This window comes from Crocuta crocuta, unplaced genomic scaffold, assembly GCF_008692635.1.
Source record: "Crocuta crocuta isolate KB4526 unplaced genomic scaffold, BGI_CrCroc_1.0 scaffold89, whole genome shotgun sequence".
Taxonomy (NCBI): Eukaryota; Metazoa; Chordata; class Mammalia; order Carnivora; family Hyaenidae; genus Crocuta; species Crocuta crocuta.
The window spans coordinates 10,838,249-10,855,218 of NW_027551559.1; the positions used below are offsets into that span (position 1 = coordinate 10,838,249).

General features: G+C 61.0%; 1 protein-coding gene across 1 annotated transcript in view; it reads left to right on the forward strand.

Annotated features, from left to right (window-relative positions):
• The first annotated feature begins 2,029 nt into the window (after positions 1–2,029).
• Positions 2,030–16,970, forward strand: part of SLC6A3 (solute carrier family 6 member 3) — a 36,063-nt gene continuing 21,122 nt past the window's right edge. The window contains exons 1-4 of the mRNA XM_077749440.1: positions 2,030–2,285; positions 3,583–3,714; positions 9,011–9,236; positions 16,541–16,679. Of these exons, the coding sequence (XP_077605566.1) occupies positions 2,030–2,285; positions 3,583–3,714; positions 9,011–9,236; positions 16,541–16,679 (753 nt within the window). The remainder of the gene's footprint in view (positions 2,286–3,582; positions 3,715–9,010; positions 9,237–16,540; positions 16,680–16,970) is intronic.

The following is a 16,970-nucleotide window of genomic DNA, read 5'->3' on the forward strand; positions in this document are numbered from 1 at the left end:
AGTCGCGGACCGGGGTGCAGGGCGCCCCGACAACGCCGTGCGCAACCTCCGGCCGTCGGCGGCCGAGAAGCCGGGCGGGGCGGATCGCGCCCCGGGGGACCCTGGAGTTCCGGGGGTCGCGCGGGCCCTTGCGGCCGCCGCGTCCTCCCTGCTGAACAGGGTGGGGCAGACGGGGGCGAAGCGGTTCCGGAGCCGATAGGGGTGGTTTTCTCGGCCGGCGCTTTGTCTCGGCAGGAGACGGTCGGGTGGCTCGGATGCGGTGTGGACGCGGAGGAGCGGGGCTCCGTGCCCGCGCTGCCTGTAGGGAGGGACAGGGGCCAGCGAGCCAGTGCGGCCTCTCCGGAGATTTCCGAGAGCCCACGTTTTGCTTTCCGGGCCCAAACCTGGCCCCTGAGGCCGCAGCTTCAGGAGTCGGGTCTCCTCCTGCGAGGGCCATCGCTGCAGCCACACCGGGGCTCGCGGTCTGCACCCCGCAGCCCTCCCCGCTGCACCCCGCTGCAGGCGGCCCCACCTGGTCCTCAGCGCCTCCGATCCGACCCGGTTTTCCCACATCTCAGGAAGGTTGGGTGCGTCCCTGGAGAAGGGACCGCAGGCAGGTGGTGGGGAAAGTAACTTAGGTCTGTGTGTTGGTGTTCCAGTCCGGATGCAGAGGCAAATGACGCCCATTAGAGCCAACATCGGTTATTCTGCTTCAGCCAGGGCATGTGTGCATGTGTGTGCATGTGCATATGTGTGCGTGCATGTGTATATGTGTGCATGCACACGTGTGTGCATGTGTGTGCATGCGTGTGTGTGCGTGCACATGTGTATGCGTGTGCTCGCGCGTGTGTTGTGCGTGTATGTGTGTGCGTGTGTGCATGTATGTGGGTGTGCATTGTGTGTGTACACGTGTGTGCGTGCGTGTCTGTGAGAGTTATATGAGTGTGCAAATGTGTGGGTGTGCATGTGTATATGTGTGTCTCTGTGCATGTGTGTGTGTGCAGGCATGTGCGTGCGTGCATGTATGTACAGTGGAAACGATGCTGATGGACCCAGAAGCCTATTTGAAGGCACTCTCGGCAGCCATCGGGGCCACCTGCTGTGTGGTCTGTGTGTGATTCTTCTGTTCTCCTCGATTATGCTGCACGGGGCTTTAGGAAAGTGTCTCAGAAGCGGTTCCTGGGGAAGGTTACTGGCTACAAGATCAAGTCTGCCCCCAGCTAAATGCCGACGGTGCTGTGGCGTGCCCGCCTGCAGCTGGGGCGCCCGAGTCCCCAGCCACAGGTGGAGGACATCCTGGGGGCATCGAGCGAGGAATGGAATCACCATGGGTGGTTCTGGGCATAAAAACGTGCTCTTTACCTTCACTGCTGTGTATAAAGACTAGATGTGCCCTGCTAGAAAGACTTAACTTTGAATGCGATGTGAAGATTGTAAAATGGCTCCCTGGCAATGTGGGCAGAGGTGACATTTCACGTTATTATTAGAGCAGAATTACAGGGCATCTGGGTGGCTCAGTCGGTTAAGCTCAGGTCATGATCTCACGGTTTGTGGGTTCGAGCCCCACATCGGGCTCTGTGCTGACAGCTCAGAGCCTGGAGCTGCTTTGGATTCTGTCTCCCTCTCTCTCTGCCTGTCCCCTGCTCACACTCTGTCTCTCTCTTTCAAAAAATAAATAAACATTTTAAAAAACAGAATTAGAGATGACACAGCATGCACTTTGATAGGAACAGAGAGGGGTGCCAGGGAAGGGGGGGCAAGGCAGGTGTGTGCCCTGAGGTTTGCACGGGCTCCCCCACCCCCACCCCCACAAGAGCTTCCCCGTCTCCTCCTGTCCTCAGCCTTGGCTGTGGCGTCTTAGGTGCTTGGAATGTGCTTGCTCGGCCGCAGTGTCTGCTCTCGCCGCGAGGCACCCCGCAGGCCCGGCCACTAAGTCACTGCGTTCCTGTGTGTGCTTGTTTCCTGTGCGGGCTGCAGACCCAGCGCGGGACGCACAGAATCCCGAGGCCCCAGGCTGCCCAGGAGCAACAGCGAGCGCCCGGTGGTGCCCATGTCTTCCGCCGTGGCCCCAGCTAAGGAGCCCAACGCCACGGGCCCCAAGGCGGTGGAGCTCGTCCTGGTCAAGGAGCAGAATGGGGTGCAGTTGACGAGCTCCACCCTCATCCACCCCCCGCAGACCCCCGTGGGGCCCCAGGAACGGGAGACCTGGAGCAAGAAGATCGACTTCCTCCTGTCAGTGATCGGCTTCGCCGTGGACCTGGCCAATGTCTGGCGCTTCCCTTACCTGTGCTACAAAAACGGCGGCGGTGAGTCCCAGCCTGGCCCTCCCCGCCTCCCGACTGTGCAGGGGGCTGCGAGGGGCGCTGGGGGCTCTGGGCACGGAGACAGCCCCTCACCGAGCAGCGGCAGGTGCCGAGTCCGCGGCTGGGGCCATCTCTCTGGGCATCTGCGCCTCCCGCCCGCGGCCCCGAGGCCGGGACAGCAGGGACAGGGCTGGTGGCCGGGGCAGCACGGCTCTGCCTTCTGTTCTCAAAGATGCCTCTCGCTTTGGGGAGAAAATTCTCGAAAGTCTGCAGAGTGGGATCTTTGGCCGACTTAAACCAGTATTTACAAAAGTGTATGGAGCCCCTGGAATCTGGAGGAGCGGGGAAAGCCCTGGAAGGGACCCCGTCTCCCTCCCCCTGCCCCCGAACTCAGCCAGCCCTAGACCCTCAACTGCCTCTGGACTAGAAAACGACAGTAAGGCACAGGTCACCCAAAACCCTAAGCGGGGAAGCCTGTTGGGCCAGTGCTCGCTCCCCTGAGCCCTGGCGCCCATGCCCCGCGGTCACCCACTACCGCACGTGACGGCTTTGGGGAGGGACCGCCCGGGCCCCCCCACCCCGGGCTGAGGGGAGAACACTGGGGCCCAGGGACATGCGGCCAGCTGCACACACACACAGAGCCGTGGCCTCCCCGCCTCCCCCCCCCCGACCCCAGGAAGAGGGCGCGGCGAAGTCCCCTTGTGTAGGCAGGACTGAGGGGCCCCCAGTTTTGCGCCTGGGACGAGGGGCTGCCGTGGGAGGGCCAGGCGCCACCCTGGGGGGACTCCGGGCCCTTGACCGGCACCTGCCAGCCACAGCCCCCGGGTGACGCAGGCTCAGGACGGAGAGCTGGGGGGGGCGACAGCCGTGCAGGCCGGGCTGGCCTCAGCTCGCAGAGGAGCTGCCGCCCAGCAGGGGAGAGGCCAGCGTCTGCAGGGCAGGGGCGGGCAGGACCCAGGACAAAGCTGCTGCGTGGGCAGGGGCTTTATCTGCTCTGCTCCTGGGCTGCTTTCATAATGTGGCACAAGGGATGGCTGGGGTCTCCGCGGGGACGTGTCGGGGCGCTGATGACAGTGGGGGGCAGCCATGGAGAGAGGGGCTCAGCCAGCCCGGCCGGGGCTTCCCCTCGGAGGGTGCCATGCGGGGAGCTTCAGCGAGAAACACACGGGAGATGGGTGGGCATGGCCGTGCCCCTGGCCTGCTGGTGGGCGGTGCTGGGCTGGCTGCGGCCCCGCGACCTCACGGGCCCTCCCGCAGCCCGCGCCCCCACCCCGGGCTGACGCGCTGTCCCGTCCCACAGGCGCCTTCCTGGTCCCCTACTTGCTCTTCATGGTCATTGCCGGGATGCCGCTTTTCTACATGGAGCTGGCCCTGGGGCAGTTCAACAGGGAAGGGGCGGCCGGCGTCTGGAAGATCTGCCCCATCCTGAAAGGTAATGGCGGGACGCCCCCCGCGCCTGGGGCGGCACAGCCCACGTGTTGCGCGTCCGGCCCTGCTGTGCTGGGTGTCGGTGGCCCTGGACGTGCCATTTTAACCCTGGCCCTGCTGTCGCTCTGAGACGACGGAGGGTTCGGGAGCGCGTGCCCTGCCGCGACGCCTGCCGTCCTTGAGCCTGGTCGTCAGTGTTACCGCGGTAGATGGACAAAGCACCCGTCTGTCTGTCAGTCTGTCCTCTGCCCGTCACGGTCCGTCCACCTGTCAACTCTGCGTGGGTTTGCCACGGCCGCACGCACCCCTCCACAAACCGGGCGCCCTGATGAGTAGACGCTTCTGGAAGCTAGAAATCCGAAACCGGGGTGCGCCGGTAGAACGGATGCCTCCTGAGGCTGTGGGCGGGCATCCGTCTCAGACCCCCACGCGCGGCTCCATAACGAAATGTCCCTGTTTTCTAAGGACGCCGGTCCTGCTAGGGCTCACGCTCTCAGCCTCAGCTCCCCTTAGTCGCCCTGTAAGGCCTGCCTCCAAATAGGGTCACACTGTGATGTCCGGGGGCTCCGTGTCCAGCACGTGAATTTGGAGGGGACGCAGTTCAACTCATGTTATCTGTCACCCATGTCCATCCACCTGCCAGTCAACCCCCTGCCGTCTACTGTGTGTCTGCACCCCCACCTGTCGTCCCTCCCGTCACCCATCTGTCACCTGCCTCCCACCCCGCCCGTCCCCTGTCCATCTCCATCTGCTCCCACTCTCTATTCTCTGGCGGGCCACCTGCCGTGTGTCTAGCGATCTGGCTTCGCACTGAGCCCTCCGGCGCTGCTGGGATGCCGGGGCACCACGAGGCAAGCACACCTTGTGCCGAGCAGAGGGCCGTGCCTAGTGGCCAGCTTTCCGGGGCCGCCTCCCTCCACCTCGTGAGGACCCCGGGGAAGGGCTCTCTCCGTTGCCCCGTTCTGGAGATTCTGGCACCGAAGGGTACGGGGCTTGAGGGGGCAGCTGGGATTGATCCCAGGCCTCCCGCCGCCCCGTGCAGCCTCCAGGCCACACCCGCCACAGGAGCCCGGGGCTCGGGAAGGATTCGTGGGGGAGACACGGGGGCGCTGCCGGCTTTCATTATGACAGTGGTTCCCGAAAGATGGGTGCGTGGATTTCCAGAGAAGTCCTTGAGGAGTCGGTGTGCTTGCCCGAGAGCAGAACCGAAGCCCTGTGGTCTCCAGGGCGCAAGGACGGGCGGTGGGTCCCGGTCAGTGACGGCAGCTGCTCACAGCCGAGCAGCGGGGGCTCCGGGGGCGTCGCCCTCCCAGCACGGGGACGCCCGGCCCGTGTGCCCCCAGGCGCTGTGCGGGCTTCCTTCTTCGTGGCCCACTTGCTGAGCCTCAGGACGGTAGCAGCTTGTCCCTGGGCTACGTGATCCCTGGGCCCCCAAACGGAACTAGACAGGTCTGCCCCCACCCCCACCCCACTGCACCCCCAGGCTGTGGCTTGGGGGCCAGGGGACAGGGTCGCACACAGACCCCTTCCGCCGTGAAGCCCTGACCGAGGGACGTGGCAGGGGACAGCAGACTCCGGGCACCAGGAGCAGATGCTTGGCGTCTCTGGGCCGGCGGGGTGTGGACGCGGCCAGAGCCCGGGCGCACTCACAGCCCACGGCGAGTGCTGTGGGCGGTGCCGTATGGATGCACCGTGGTGACCTCGGGGGGAGGGGGGGGCGGGACAGCGGTGGCCTCCCGCTGCCCCCCAGACCGCGGGCTCTGCTTGCGGCTTTGCGGGCATCGCCCCGCGGGCCTGCAGCACATCCGTGTCCGTTTCTCTCATGCCCCAGCCTGGCCCCCTGTCCCACCAGGGGGACCCCCGAGCAATCCGCCTGTGTCTGGAGCCCCCACCACCCCGCGTCTGCGTGTCCTGCCGCGAGAAGAATGTTCTCTGGAAAAGCTGCCAGTGTGGGTTTTATGCTGCGGTTTATAAAGTGTCAGTAGATAATTTGCAAAGATTTCAGAGGACTTAATCCTAACGAAGGGGTGATTAGGAAGACGTGAGCCGGTAGGTGGGAGTTCCTGCGCCCTTGGAGACCAGTGGGGTCCAGGTGTGGGCGTCCCCCCTCCTTCCAGCAGGAGGACCCGTGGGCAGACCCGCTCCCTTCAGATCTCACTGTGCCCCACAGCCCCGCGTCCAGGCCCCACGCAGCCCCAGGCCCCTGTCCAGCTCCGGACGGGCATCCGTGCGGAGGCCCCCTGTGGGTGGACTCTCTCTCCCTGTCTCTGTCTCTCTTGCCTCTCCCCATCTCTCTTCCTGTCTCTCCCTGTCTCTCTGTTTCCCTCTGTGTCCCTGTCTCTCGATCCCCATCTTCCTCTCTCTCTGTCTCTGTTGCCCTGTGTCTCTGTTTCCCTGTCTCTGTCTCCTTGTCTCTCTCTCTCTGTCTCTTTGTCTCTCTCTGTGTGTCTCCCTGTCTCCGTGTCTCTCCCTATCTCTCTATGTCTCTGTCCCGCCCCTCCCCAGGGTGACCTGCTGGGACCCTCGTGAGGCCCGCCAGGCTGCTCCTCCAGGAGCATCTTCTGTGGCCGGTGCTCCCCAGGCTCTGGAGGCAGCGGGCGTGGGTGGGGTGGGGGTGGGGGTNGGCCACCCCGTTTTATGGAGTGTAAGGCAGTTGTGATAATTTGTAGTGAGTAATACTTTGGTGTGATGTATCAAACGCCTCTTTCTAAAAAGAATTTAAAGTACCTTAATATGAGATAAAATACGTACAATTTACTGTAAAAGCTAAAGATTATAAAATTAACATAAAGAAATACTAAGGAAAACAAACTTCAGAAACCGGACGTTAAGATCAGTGGCNGGTTCCTGGGTGCCCCTGGGAACTCAGGACAGGGCGACCCCACCCGCCGGGGGGCGCTGTCCCACGCCAGCCGGGAAGGAAGAGGTCTGTCAAGTGCAGCTTTATTTAGAGGCTCTGGCGATGCCAGGGGATCAGGCAACGCCCGGGAGGGGACCCTGAGTGATGCAAATGGGGACCTGGTGACGGTGGCCCAGGCCGTGAGCTTGTGAGGCTGTGAGGCTGTGTCCACCTGGGACAGAGCTCGGAGCGACTCCACAAGCGGCCCACCTTCACAGCCAACTTCCTGAGGACCTGGAGGGCAGCACGGGGGAGGTGACCTCAATTGCGGGAGAGCCTCTGGCGCTGGGCGCCACGGGGCACGCCCACAGTGACCTTGTCACTCTGGCAGGAAGGTTGAGAAACCTAGCTGAGAAGAGGGCTGTGCACGGAGCACGGGGCGCAGGAAGGGTCAGGAGCCAAGTTGGCTCTTCCTCCCGACGGGGGTTGGATCTGCTCCAGTGCTGGCTCAGAGGCCCCCTGACTTCCCTCGCGTCAGGCCCAGGTTCTGGCTCGCACCCTTTTAACCTTAAAATGATTCAAGGCAGGCGTCCACAGTCAGCCCCTTGCCAGGGAGAACCTTCTGGGATGCTCTTCCCGACATCGTGGCCTTTTACACACAAAGCACGTCTTCCGGGGAGCACGGCTTCCCCGCAGCATGTTGTCCAGGGAGCACGGCTTCCCCGCAGCACGTCTTCGGGGAGCACCGTTTCCCCGCAGCACTTTTTCTGGGGAGCACGGCTTCCCCGCAGCACATCCTCCGGGGAGCACCGTTTCCCTGCAGCACTTTTTTGGGGAGCACGGCTTCCCCCGGCACGCTGCCTAGGCAGATTCGCTGTAAGTCACAGCCCGGCCTCTCTCCTGAGGAACCCAGGGAGCAGCGTTGCAATGCACCATTGTTTAGGGGGGAACAAGTCCATGCTGGGGGCCTTGCAGAGAAAACTGTGTTGGGGTCACTGCCGCTTCCACCCACGGCCTCCGAGAGGGTTCACACACAGGGCCTATTGCGCTTTTAGGGCGCGCCTGATCCTGGATCTGTTTAGCGTATGCGCACCAGTAAGTTTTACTGCCTCTCTCTCCGCTTTCAGGATCGGAAGGCAGCTTTCATGAGGTGCCCTGAGCATGAAAGTTACTTCTCCTCAGGGTTCTGTTCATAAAGGACAACCCAAGCGTCTCCCTATAAACGCCACCTGGAAGGCATGCTCCACCCCCAGGCGGGCAGGACGCGGGGTGGCAGCCAACGCGGCTTTAGCGCAGCAGGCCGGAGCCCGAGTCCCGACGGGTCCTGTCTGGGAAGCCGAGAAGCAGAGTTGGAATGAAAGCAGCCCTGCGCGGGGCCTGCTGCAGGGGCTGCCGTGGCAGGACCAGGGCCTGCTTGCCTGGCACCGAGGAAGAAGGGCATCTTGGCCCTTGCGTGGAGGCCAGACCCATCTGCCACGAGTCAGGACAGCACAGCCCCCAAGACCACTTGCCACTCTGCCCTAGTTCACCAGGGGCCGGGAGCCCCTCCGTGACTGATCCCAAATGCCAGGTTTTTTGATCCTGGAAAGGTCACTTGAAAAGGCCTTCAGTGGCTTCAGGAAACTCTGGATGGTCATGCATGGCCCCAGTGACCCTGAGTGTCATTCAGGCCCCGGTGACGTTGGGTGGTCATGCATGGCCCTGGGTGACCCTGGATGGTCATGCATGGCCCTGGGTGACGCTGGATGGTCATGCATGGCCCTGGGTGACCTTGGGTGGTCATGCATGGCCCTGGGTGACTCCAGGTGGCTCTAGGTACCTATGAATAAATCCAGATGACTCTGCTGGCCCTGCTTGCTCTTGAGGGGGTATGAGCAGCTATGGGTGCCCATAAATGTTTCTGAGTAGCTCTTGGTAGCTGTGTGTGGCCATGGCAGACCCTAGTTATCTAATGACCGTTGGTGACCCTGTATGGCTCTGGGAGCTACTAGGTATTCGTGGGGGACCCTGTATGGTTTGGCGTGGTGTCTGTTGGGTCTTGGTGGTGCTCTGTATTCCTGGGTCCCAGGTGGTCCTGCACAGTGATGGGTGACACTAAGTGACCGATAGCTTTGCCTGGCCTGGTGGCCCTGCATGACCTTGTTGATGTGGAGTGACTGCTGGTGGCAGCGGATAGCCACAGACGGTCCCAGTCACGCCACCTGTCTGTGGGTGACTGGTTCTGCCAGGGTGGCCCTGGCAACCCTGCGTGTCTCCAGGTGCACACGGGTGGCCACGGCTGCTTTGGGGGCTGGGCGCAGCCCCTGCTCTGTGGCCGTGGCAGGAAGCGTGGCATCTGAGCTCTCACTGGTTGTCTCTGGTGCTTAGAGACGTTGCCCGGCGTCCGAGGTCCGAGGCGCCGGCCCAGGCGAGGGGAGGTGGCCGTGCGCTCTGCTGACCGCTGTGTGCTCCCCTGCCCTAGGCGTGGGCTTCACGGTCATCCTCATCTCCCTGTACGTGGGCTTCTTCTACAACGTCATCATCGCCTGGGCGCTGCACTACTTCTTCTCCTCCTTCGCCGCGGAGCTGCCGTGGGTCCACTGCAACAACACGTGGAACACCCCCAACTGCTCAGACGCGCACTCCGCCGGCTCCAGCTCGGGCGCCAACCACACCTTCCTGACCACGCCCGCCACTGAGTACTTTGAGTAAGTGGGGGTCCGGTGACACGGTCCTTCCGTGGCTGCCTCGGGAAGGGCAGGACGCGGGAGCCCTGGGGGTCGGGCGCCCTGCCCCTGCTCACTGCAAGGTGTGGTGAGGGCCCTTGTCCTGTGCTGCGCCCACGTTCCGTGCCTGGGGGTTCTTGTGGACATGCCTTTCTGAATCCCACTTCTGGTGGCTCAGCAACGCTCTTGCGGAGTGAGTCCTCGGCAGGGGTGCAGGGCAGAACCGGCCACCGTGGGAGCGAGGGAGGCTGGCCAGAGGCTGCACACAGAGGGCAGGGGTGCAGGGTGTGGGCGCGGGCCACCCTCAGAGTGAGCCGGGCTCTGCTTCGTCTGCTCCCCCGCCGCCCTGCGTGCTGAGCAGGACTCGACCTCCAGCCTTGCTGAACCACGCTGGCTGTTGCTTGTCCCGAGATATTCTTTTCCTGTTACAGACAAAGCGTTAGTTCTTGCCGAGTCTGCCCTCGGTCCCCACGTCCAGTGGCCTCCTGGTGCCCTCCCTGCCCCGGGCCCGCACTCCATGCCACTCGGCCCCCGCCGCCTGCGGGCACGTGGCTCCCCCTGAATCTGTTCTTCTAGGGGTCCTCTCGGGCACAGCTCCTGCCCCTTCGCCCTCGTCCCCACGTGGCCCGACCTAGCCTGGAAGGGCCGTCTGTGTCCCTGTGGGCACATCGTTTCTCCTCACAATGCAGACACTTGCCAGGGACCCACTGTATCACAAGGCCGCCCTGCCAAGGTGATTCTGAACTTGGCCTTGGTGGAGTGGAGCGATGTGCCAGAGACGCACTCATAAATGTGTGTGGGGCCGGGTGGCGTGCCAGAGCTTGGGTGCTGGTGGCTCCGGACGACCGCCCCCCGTCAGCTCCCCCACAGCTCGGGCTGCCTCACCGTCCCCATGGGCAGCTTCTCTGGAAACCCGGCACTTCTTCCGGAGACAGGCACAGGGCATCCCCAGGGCTTCCCACTGATGACAAAATTTCACAGCCACCGTGACGTTTCTTTTGGGGACTGACTCTCAGCCGCCTACTTACGTATATCCTATTTACGTTTATATGTGAAATGAGTCCACTCACAACTTAGCAAAAGGAACTTCCACCAACAAAAATTGAAACAATTCTGGTTTCACCAGCAAATAGGCACGTTTGCACAATGTGCGTGGAGTTAGGAAATCGTGAACTGAGAAAGGCAGTGTCTGTCTATCAGGGGGTCATACCCGCCCTTGCGGGAAGACCGAGGACTCGGGCGGGTGGACAGAGGCCCCCAGGATCTCCAGTTCTATCCCAGAACAGTCCAAGGAGGCCTCTCCTGGGAGGAAGGGGCTGCCCCGCTCCGGGGCCCCGACCCGGCACAGGGGAGAAGCACCGCCTCCGGGCAGCTGGGAGGCTGTCCTGCGGACGTCGGGGATGCCGCCAGCGGGAGGTGGGTGTCCCCGGGACCGGTAGGCATGCCGTGTCCTGGATTTGCGCTGCGTTTCAGACACTGGGAGTCTGAATGCTTTGTCCCAGGATTCTGGGCCCCGAGTGGGGACCGAATCTCCGTTGTGGAAAGTGGCCTCGAGGGGCGAGGAGGCCTGAGGCGTGTTGGGAGGGTCTGCAGGCGCGGCTGGGAGGATGTTTTCCCCGGAGCGTGGCCAGGAAGGGTGGTCAGGGCAGGGTGACCGTCGTGTGCCACGGGACCTGCTTGTGATTTCAGGGTGCCGTTGCTGGCAGCTGGGGCTGGAGGAGAGTGAACGTGGGGCTGGGGGAAGCGGGGGCCGCCTGCGGAAGGACCGTCAGCCCCGCCAGCTCTCCGGAGTGGCCGGCTGGTGTTAGAGACCTGTCTCTTCCTCTGGATTTGCCCAAGAGACTGGCTGGGTGTGTCCGTGAGAAACAGGGTGAGGGGAAGTCTACCTGAGTGTGTGGATGGGACTCTTGTATGGCAAGGAAGCTAGAATTGTCCGGAAAAGGGGAGTCGAGTTTGCTGTTGCTCGCTGCTGACCTGTTCACCACTCCGTTTCCCGAATTTAATGACATCTCGCTGACGAGACAGCCCTGGGCTGTGTGTGCCCTCACCCTGTGGCCCAGGCTCAGCTTGGCCGTGATCAGAGGGAAGGGGCCTACGGCAGACGCCCTGGCACCAGAAAGGGGAGGCTTGGACCCAGTGGTCCGTGAGCACCTGGGGGTGGTGGTCGAGCCCACCGCACCGAGGGAGCCTGGACACTCAGTGCTGGCTTGGGTCTGATGCACCGTGACACCAACAAAGTGGAGACTAGGGCCTCCTGCTAGGGTGTCTCTCACTATTTCAAGATGGATGTCCGTGCACTTCAGAACGTTTGGAAAGCTTGCAGAGGCTGAAAGGTGCCAAGTGACACCACTGGGGTCACCCGTCTTTTGTTTGGAGGCGTGGAGGGTTCACGGTGTAAAAGACCGGTGCCTGTGGGTTTGGAAACCCCAAAACAGGCCCGTGTAACTCCAGCCACCTTACACGTCCCGCGTTCCACAGACATTTATCAACACCACCTTCGCTTACTTTCTACTAGAAACTAGAAAGCTATGCACATAAAGCTACTCATTTGCCTCTAGGAGGCGGCTTTAACCACCTCCCACAAAGTTCTTTATGCTGCTTTCACTTTCATTCAGTTCAAAGTATTCCCTGATCTGCCTGGTAATTTCCTCTTTGGCTCCTGGGAAATTTGGGGGGTGTTCCCGTTTAACGTTGAAATCTTGGGAGGTTTTCTAGATATGCTTCTGTTGTTGATTTCTGATTTAATTCTGATTTAGTGACATAATATACTTAAAAAGCTTCATTATTCCAAACTATACTGAGACCTTTTGTGCCTAGTGTGTGGTCTACGCTGGTGAGTATTGTAGGTGCACTTGCACAGAGCGAGCGTCCGGCGCTGCTGGGAAGGGACCTGTGCCCACGTCCGTGGGTCGTGTGAGCTGCGGTGCTCTCCAGGTCTGCGTCCTCACTGCGCACCGTGCAACGGCTGTGGGACGCGCTGTGGGGCTCTGGGCCGTGAATGTGCATGTGTCTCGTTGTCTTCACAATTCCACCAGCTGCAGCTTCCCTTGTGCCTCTGCGGCTCTGTGACCGTGTGTGTGTGTGTGTGTGTGTGTGTGTGTGTGTGTGTGTGTGTGTGTGTGTAGATCAAGACTTTGAATGGGCCCCTTTCCGGTGTAAAATGTCCCTCTTGGTCACATTCCTCATCCTGGAGCAGCCGTGTCTGGCAGGAGACACCCCCAGCCCTCCGATGGGCTATTTGCACCGGTACCTTTTCCATCCTGTATTTTTAACCCACGTGTGTTGCACTGAGAGCGTGTGCCTTGTAGGCGGCATGGAGCTGGCCCTTGCTGCTTCTCCAGTGTAACTGGCTCTGTCTTGCCCTTGGGGTCCCAATTGGAGAATTATCCATGGGGGTGGGTTTAGGTCTTTCGTCTCGATGTTTTTTCTGTCTGTCCCATCTTGTTTTTAGTTTCCTCCTTTTGAATTAATGAATCTTTAGGCTTTCGTTTTAGTTGAACTATTGGCTAATAAGCTGTAGCTCTTCATTTTAATTTCTGTGGATATTTATTGGGTTTACAACATACATCTTGTTTTAAAATTTTTTTTAATGTTTTATTTATTTCTGAGAGAGAGAGGCAGTGTGAGCAGGGGAGGGTCAGAGAGAGAGGGAGACACAGAATCCGAAACAGGCTCCAGGCTCTGAGCTGTCAGCACAGAGCCCGACGCGGGGCCCGAACCCACGAACCGTGAGATCGTGACCTGAGCCGAAGTCGGACGCTTAACCGACTGAGCCCCCCAGGTGCCCCTACGACATGCATCTTTACCGTGTCACAGTCTGCCTTGGAATGGCGTCATACCACTGCACGTGGAGTTTAGGGGCCTTCAACACACGCTCCCGTTCTCACTCCTATCCTTTATTGTCATAGGCTTTGTTTTTACAGTTTGTTATAAACTTCACAACATGTTGTTACTATTTTTGCTTTAAACGGTCCATTACATTTCAAATACACTTAAATGAAAAACTCTCTTTTGTATTTACGAGCATATCCGCTGTCTGGTGCTCTGCCTGCCCTATGCAGATCCAGATTTCCGTTTTGGCGTCATTTCCTTCCATCTGAAGAATGTCCTTTAACACGTCTTACAGCGTAGACTTGCTGGCAATGACTTCTCTCTGCTTTAGTTTTTCTGAAACGTGTTTTGCCTTCTTTTGGGGAGAGTTCTTTAAATTATGGTAAACTATACATAACATAAAATATATCATTTTAACCATTTTTAAAGTGTGCGGTTCGGTAGCATTAAGCACAGTCACAGTGCCGTGCACCCATCGCCACCATCCGCGTCCAGGACTTTCACATCTGTCCCCGTGAGGCACGAAGTCCCTTCCCCTCTCGTCCCTGCCCCCACCACCCTGCGCTCTGTCTCTATGAATTTGGTGACCGTAGGGACCTCATATAAGAAGAATCACTCAGCGTTTGTCCTCGCGTCTGGCTTCTTTCACTGAGCACGACGTCCTCGAGGTCCATCCCTGCTGCGGCAGGTCAGTCCCCTTCCTTTCGCTGCTTCCCCTCCCCCGTGTGGATGGACCATGTTTTGTTTTTCATTTGTGGATGGGCACGTGGGTTGTTTTTCTGTCTTGGCCTTCGTTAATAATGCTCCGGTGAACACAGCGGTGCAGGCATATTTTTGAGGTAGTGTTTTCATCTTTTTCGGATAAAAGTTGACTTTTCCTTTTGTTGGTGGTCTCCCGTGCCGTGCGGAAACTCCTAGTTTGTCGTAGCCCCGTTTTGCCCATCTTTAAATTGAGTTGTCCGGGGGGTTTGGTTATTGAGTTCGAAATCTTCACATGTTCTGGATGTTACTTTATTACTGACATGACTGGCGTGTATTTTCTCATTCTGTGAGCTCCCTTTGTCTCTGTCAATAGGGTCCTTTGATCCACAAAGTTTTTTGTTTGGATGAAGTCAGCTTATCTATTTTGTTGTTGTTGCTTATGATTTTAACGTCATATCAGAAAATCCACTGCCAAACCCAAGTTCACAAAAACTTACCCTTACTTTCTTCCAAGAACGTTGCAATTGTAGCTCTTACCTTTAGCCCCATACCCGTCTCAACTGAATCGTCGTGTTGTGGTTGTCGGCCGCGCTCCCCGTGGGTCTGTTCCGTGCCAGCCGCGGTGAGCTGTGCTGCCGCACGAGGGTCCCCGTCTTCCTTCGTGGGACGTTACAAGAGTTCTGGCAGGAAGTTAACTCGCTCGCGTGCGGCTTTCGTCTTGAAGCCTGTTTGTCTTTAGTGGTTCTGGGCGGCCTGCACGGCAGGGACCGGCCACCCCTTGACCGCCGTGTGGCGCTTCCGGGGCCTCCCCGAGCCCCCCGTGGGACCTGCAGACCCCCAGCCCTGGCCCTTGGGAGCTCTGGGACTGGGTCAGCCGCCGGCCCCCGGGTCCCGCCCTGGGAGCCGGTGGACACAGGGACACGTCCTTCCCAGCCCTCGGGCCGCCCGAGCTTTCCCAGTGCTGCCATCACTTGGCGGCCTCGGGGACGTCCCGCCAGGCAGGAAGCTGGGGCGCTGCCGGGCTCACCCCGTCCCTTCCCTTCTCCCGGGGGTCAGCCCCGCATACCCGCGGTCCCATCTGAAAACACACGTTTGGTGTCCTTCATCCAGCTTCTAATTGTCTGCCGTGTCGCAGACCCGGGGTGTGGGGCCTGGGAGGGAGGCCGAGGTGCGGCCGGGCTTTCGCCCCTGTCAGGGAGGAGAGGGACTGGGGGGAGTCTGGCTGGGGGGCCAGCGCACGGGGTATCGGGCGGGGCAAGGCTGCAGGGCGGGGCGGGGGCAAGAAAAGAAAGTCTTTGGGAATTGCACGNGGGGGGGGCCCGGGGAGGACAGCCACAGGGAGGACGGGCCACGGCGAGGACAGCCACGGGGAGGATGGGCCACGGGAGGGCGGGCCCCGGGGAGGACAGCCACGGGGAGGACAGCCACCGGGAGGACGGGCCACGGGAGGACGGGCCGCGGGGAGGACGGGCCGCGGGGAGGACAGCCACGGCGAGGACAGCCACGGGGAGGACAGCCACGGCGAGGACAGCCACGGCGAGGACGGGCCACGGGAGGACGGGCCACGGGGAGGACAGCCACGGGGAGGACTGTCTCAGGGCAGGAGAGGCAGAGCACCGCCGCCTGAGCCTGTCGCAGCAGCGGCCTGCCCCTCTGCCGCCCCCAGGGAGCTCCACTCCTAGACCTCACCCAGCGGACGGCACGTGTGTGTCAGGTGGGGGCTCCCGTCACTGGAGGGGAGCCTGCACTCCGTAGAGGAGAGATGGTGACGTGACGGGTTGGACGCTGCTGAGCGAGCTGGGAGTGGTGAGCTGCGCTCTGTTCGTGCCCTCACTGCCTCCCCGGGCCCGAGACTCTGATTCTGGAGTCTCTAGGTCTGGATTCCTCCACTGTGGCTCCATGATGCCCGTAGCTGGTGGAAAGCTCTGGGGCCGGCAGATTCCTACCGTGGGCATCAGGGTTCTTTTCTGAGGACCTCAGCAAACCTGGGCAGCGACGGCTCCTTTCACAGTGGGGTCCCTGCACTCCCGGAGCAGCAGCACAGCCTGGGGTCCGCGTCCGTGCAAATTCCCGGCTGCCGGGGCGAGGTAGCAGGTGCACAGTGAGCGTGACGGCACGGCCACCTTCTCCTGGGCGGTCACGGGGACCTGAGGGGATACGGCCCCCCCCGGGAGTGCTCCCTGGGTCATGGGTCCCGTTCTCTTTCTTCGTGGCCTCATGTTCTGCCCTTATGCTGGATTCCCTCCACAAGACGAGGTTCTGGAGCGAGCCTGGAGCAGAATCATCCCGAGTCATTACCCGCAGAATGCTGCTCAAGGCGGCTGGAGCCGTGAGGGCAGGTGGCGCCGGCTCGTCCCCTCAGAGAGCGGCGAGGGCATCCGCAGGTCCGGCGTCAGTGCCCTGAGCTGGCTCAGCCTCATTCCTGCCACGTCACCGGGTGCCTGCCGTCCGGTTTCCCTCCTTTCCTTCAGACCCGAAGCACCCGTTCCTCTCCCAGCTCCACAGAGCAGGGGTGCTGGGGACGAGAGATCGGGGCTGGGCTTCTGTGGGCTCCCTGCACGCACAGACCCTGCATCCCGGCTAGGCCGGCGGGCCTGACCTTCCCGAGTGGGGCCTCCAGGCTCGTCAGGCCCAGGGCTCTCTGCCAGGTCTCTGGGGGGCGGGAAGTCCACTGGGCAAGCTCAGCTTTCCAGTTCCAGTTCTGGGCGGGGAGGCAGCCCCCCCGAAGGAGCCACCTGTCCCACCCCCTCCAGGCGCGGCGTGCTGCACCTTCACGAGAGCCACGGCATCGATGACTTGGGCGCCCCTCGGTGGCAGCTCACGTCCTGCCTGGTGCTGGTCATCGTCCTGCTCTACTTCAGCTTGTGGAAGGGAGTGAAGACTTCTGGGAAGGTGAGGCCTTGCCTGCTGGGAGTGGATCATGGCCGTGCTTGGGGAGTGAGCTTGGGGGCTGTGGTTGGGTTGGGGAGTGGACAGGTGGGTGTGGTGGGTTGGGGAGTGGACAGTGGCCGTAGTTAAGGAATAGTGTCAGGGAGAAGGCGCTCACAGCAGGGTGTTTCCAGCATGAACACAAGCACAACATAAATTGGGTTTTGCTGATGAAAATATTTTGGTTATTATCTGGGCACCCAAAGCCATTTTGACCAAAATGTGCCCATCGCTTGCTGTATGCGGGCAGTGGAA